At 54.6% G+C, this 2,535-nt stretch overlaps 1 protein-coding gene across 2 annotated transcripts in view; it reads left to right on the top strand.

Annotated features, from left to right (window-relative positions):
• LOC111813540 (very-long-chain 3-oxoacyl-CoA reductase-B-like) overlaps positions 1 to 1,929 on the top strand; it is a 16,503-nt gene extending 14,574 nt beyond the window's left edge. The window contains exons 6-11 of one of the 2 annotated variants that reach the window (XM_023704562.1): positions 77 to 121; positions 288 to 322; positions 597 to 678; positions 836 to 901; positions 1,306 to 1,455; positions 1,544 to 1,929. In XM_023704562.1, coding sequence (XP_023560330.1) covers positions 77 to 121; positions 288 to 322; positions 597 to 678; positions 836 to 901; positions 1,306 to 1,455; positions 1,544 to 1,651 — 486 coding nt within the window. In that variant the 3' untranslated portion in view covers positions 1,652 to 1,929. The remainder of the gene's footprint in view (positions 1 to 76; positions 122 to 287; positions 323 to 596; positions 679 to 835; positions 902 to 1,305; positions 1,456 to 1,543) is intronic. The other variant, XM_023704563.1, reaches the window with a different exon arrangement.
• Positions 1,930 to 2,535: the final 606 nt, after the last annotated feature.

Here is a 2,535-nt window from a genome sequence, read left to right as displayed (position 1 = left end):
CTAGGAAGTAAGAAAATGTGGGCGATGTAGTGAGGTGGGGAAGGGAGGGAATGATTGGGTCCCTTTTCATCCCCAGAGCATAGCAGATATTATCAACTGCAACACGATGTCGGTGGCGCAGGTCAGTTGGGCCAGGGGGGCCGGGTCCAGGGGCACTGCAGCAGCAACCACTCGGAGGGTGCCCATTCTGCTGGGAGGTGGTTCCAAGACAGGCCATGAAGGGGGTGGGGAGGGCGACCCTGTGAGGAGGGTCAGGTGTAAACACTGGTGCCTATTCTGCCCGACAGATGGTGGGAATAGTCCTGCCCCAGATGGTCAGCAGGTAAGAGCCACTCACTGTTACCATGCTGGCTTCCCGAGCCCCAGCCCCCAGGCTTTCCCCGTTCTCTAGGCCCTCCCTGTTTCCAAGTCACCAGCCCAAACTGACCTCGAACTCTTGACCCTCCTGACTCAGCCTCCAGACTGCTGGGATTATGCATATACTGCACCTTTCCCCAGCCCTTTCAGATGGGGGCTCCGCCCAGGGTTGGGACAGTCACCCTGCCCCTCCCCCACCCCAAACAGTGACCACTTTCCAACGTGGTGTCCTCCTCCAGGGGCAAAGGTGTTATCATCAACATGTCCTCCGTGGCTAACCAGAGGAGTGTCCCATTTTGGGCCCTGTACGCAGCCACTAAGGTACCCAGACCCCGAGACCCCAAGCGAGTCCTCCCTCGGTCCTGTGTCCTGGCAGGGCAGTTGTGGTGGGAAACTGCCCATCGAGGGTGAGGATGGGAACTAGGTGGGGGTGCCTGGCCCTGGCCCTCGTGCTCCTGGCTCTTCCTCTCCTCCATAGGTCTTTGTGCAATATTTCTCGGAGGCAGTGTGTTCAGAGTACTTCTTGAAGGGTGTCACCATCCAGGTGCCCGACTGGGGGTGGGGCGGGGGCGCAAAGGGACGCGGCTGGGGTGGCAGCTCTGGAGGAGGAGGCGATGGAGGGTCAGAGAGGTTGGCACCTGAGAGTTCTGCGGCTTAGTGGGGACCCACGGAGTTGTGGGCTCACCCTAGGCACGGGTGGGGCAAATCTCAGGGGCGGGGCCTGAGTCTTGGGGCGTGGTGTAGGGCTCAGGGGCGTGGTCTAGGCTCTAGGGCAGGTCTCCCTCTGGGGGCGTGGTCTAGGCATGGGGGTGGGGCCTAGGTTATGGGCGGGGTCTGGGGCGGGGACTAGGTTTGGAGTCTTGCACACCCAGCTAGACAGGGCAGGTGCGGGGTCTTGAAACGGAGCGACGGCCTTGATGCCTGGACCCCTTCCCTCCTGCCGCCCAGACGGTGAGCCCCATGTTTGTCTCCACAAATATGGTCCACAATATGCGGGTCAGGCTGCTCGTGAAGGATGCCAACGAGTTCGCCCGCGAGGCGCTGGACACGGTGGGCCTCGCCTCCCACGTGAAGGGCTGCTTCCCACACGCGGTGCAGGTACCTTTCTGGCGGGCGTTCCCTGCTCGGGCCCGGGATGCGGAGGGGCAAAGGGAGGTTGAGCTGACTGTGCCTCTCTCCTGCCCAGAGCATGCTGTTGCCTTTCATCCTGCCCAAGTGGTTTATCCACAGTCGCTGGGGAATCCACCTTATGTCTGTGGCAAACAAGGCTCTTCTTGAAACACAGACGACTTAGTGAAGTTGCCGTGCTGAAGGTCTCACATCGGAATAATACACAAGCTGGGACACCGGACAATAGGTGATGGGGACAGCCTTTCTGCTCTCTGGCAGAAAGATGGAGTTTTAATCTGTGCTGTGAACAGCTAGACAGCCACGGGGTGACATTTTGTATGGTTGGTGACAAATTGTGGTGGTCACATATCTTAGTGAATATACTGGAAACCCTTGCAAAGTACACGCTAAAGGGATGAATCTTTTTTTAAAAAAGGTGAATCTTAAATTAAAAAATCAAATAAAAAGGGTCAATTTTATGTAACTATCTCAAGCAAAATAATTTTAGAATGAGCCCCCCACTGTAGGTAAAAATTGAGTTCCTTCTTCACATCATACACAACACAAGCTTCAAAAGGATCAGCACTGCCCATGTGGAAAGGAAACATGAACTGCTGAAATGCAGAAACAGATTCTTCCCCATCTTTCTCAGTTTTTGGTTTGAGTTTTTTTTTGAGATATAGAGCACGATGGCCCCCACGTCACACGGACCCTCTTGCCTGAGCCTTTGGAGTGCTAGGATTATAGCATGCGCCACCAGGCCTGGACTTTCTATCTTAGAAGTGGGAAAAATCTAAATGTTGAAAATTTGAAGCAACAACGAAAAGAACCACTGAGAAACATTGAACTGTATAGTTCACAAGCAAATCGAGTTATTTAGAGAGCGCACTATCCTGGGGGTGGACTTCGAAAGGCCCAGCAAAGGCGGGTGAATTAGCGATGGGTAAAGTGGGGATGGTATGATGCTGGTGGTAGAATCTAGGTGAGCACTGTGTTCCTTCTTCAGTTTTTCTGTGGGCTTAGAATCACTCATAATAAATTGCTGGGGGAGTTGGGCATAGTGATGCA

This window comes from Octodon degus, unplaced genomic scaffold, assembly GCF_000260255.1.
Source record: "Octodon degus isolate 3935 unplaced genomic scaffold, OctDeg1.0 scaffold00197, whole genome shotgun sequence".
NCBI classification, from domain to species: domain Eukaryota; kingdom Metazoa; phylum Chordata; class Mammalia; order Rodentia; family Octodontidae; genus Octodon; species Octodon degus.
This window is presented reverse-complemented; position numbering and strand designations above follow the sequence as displayed.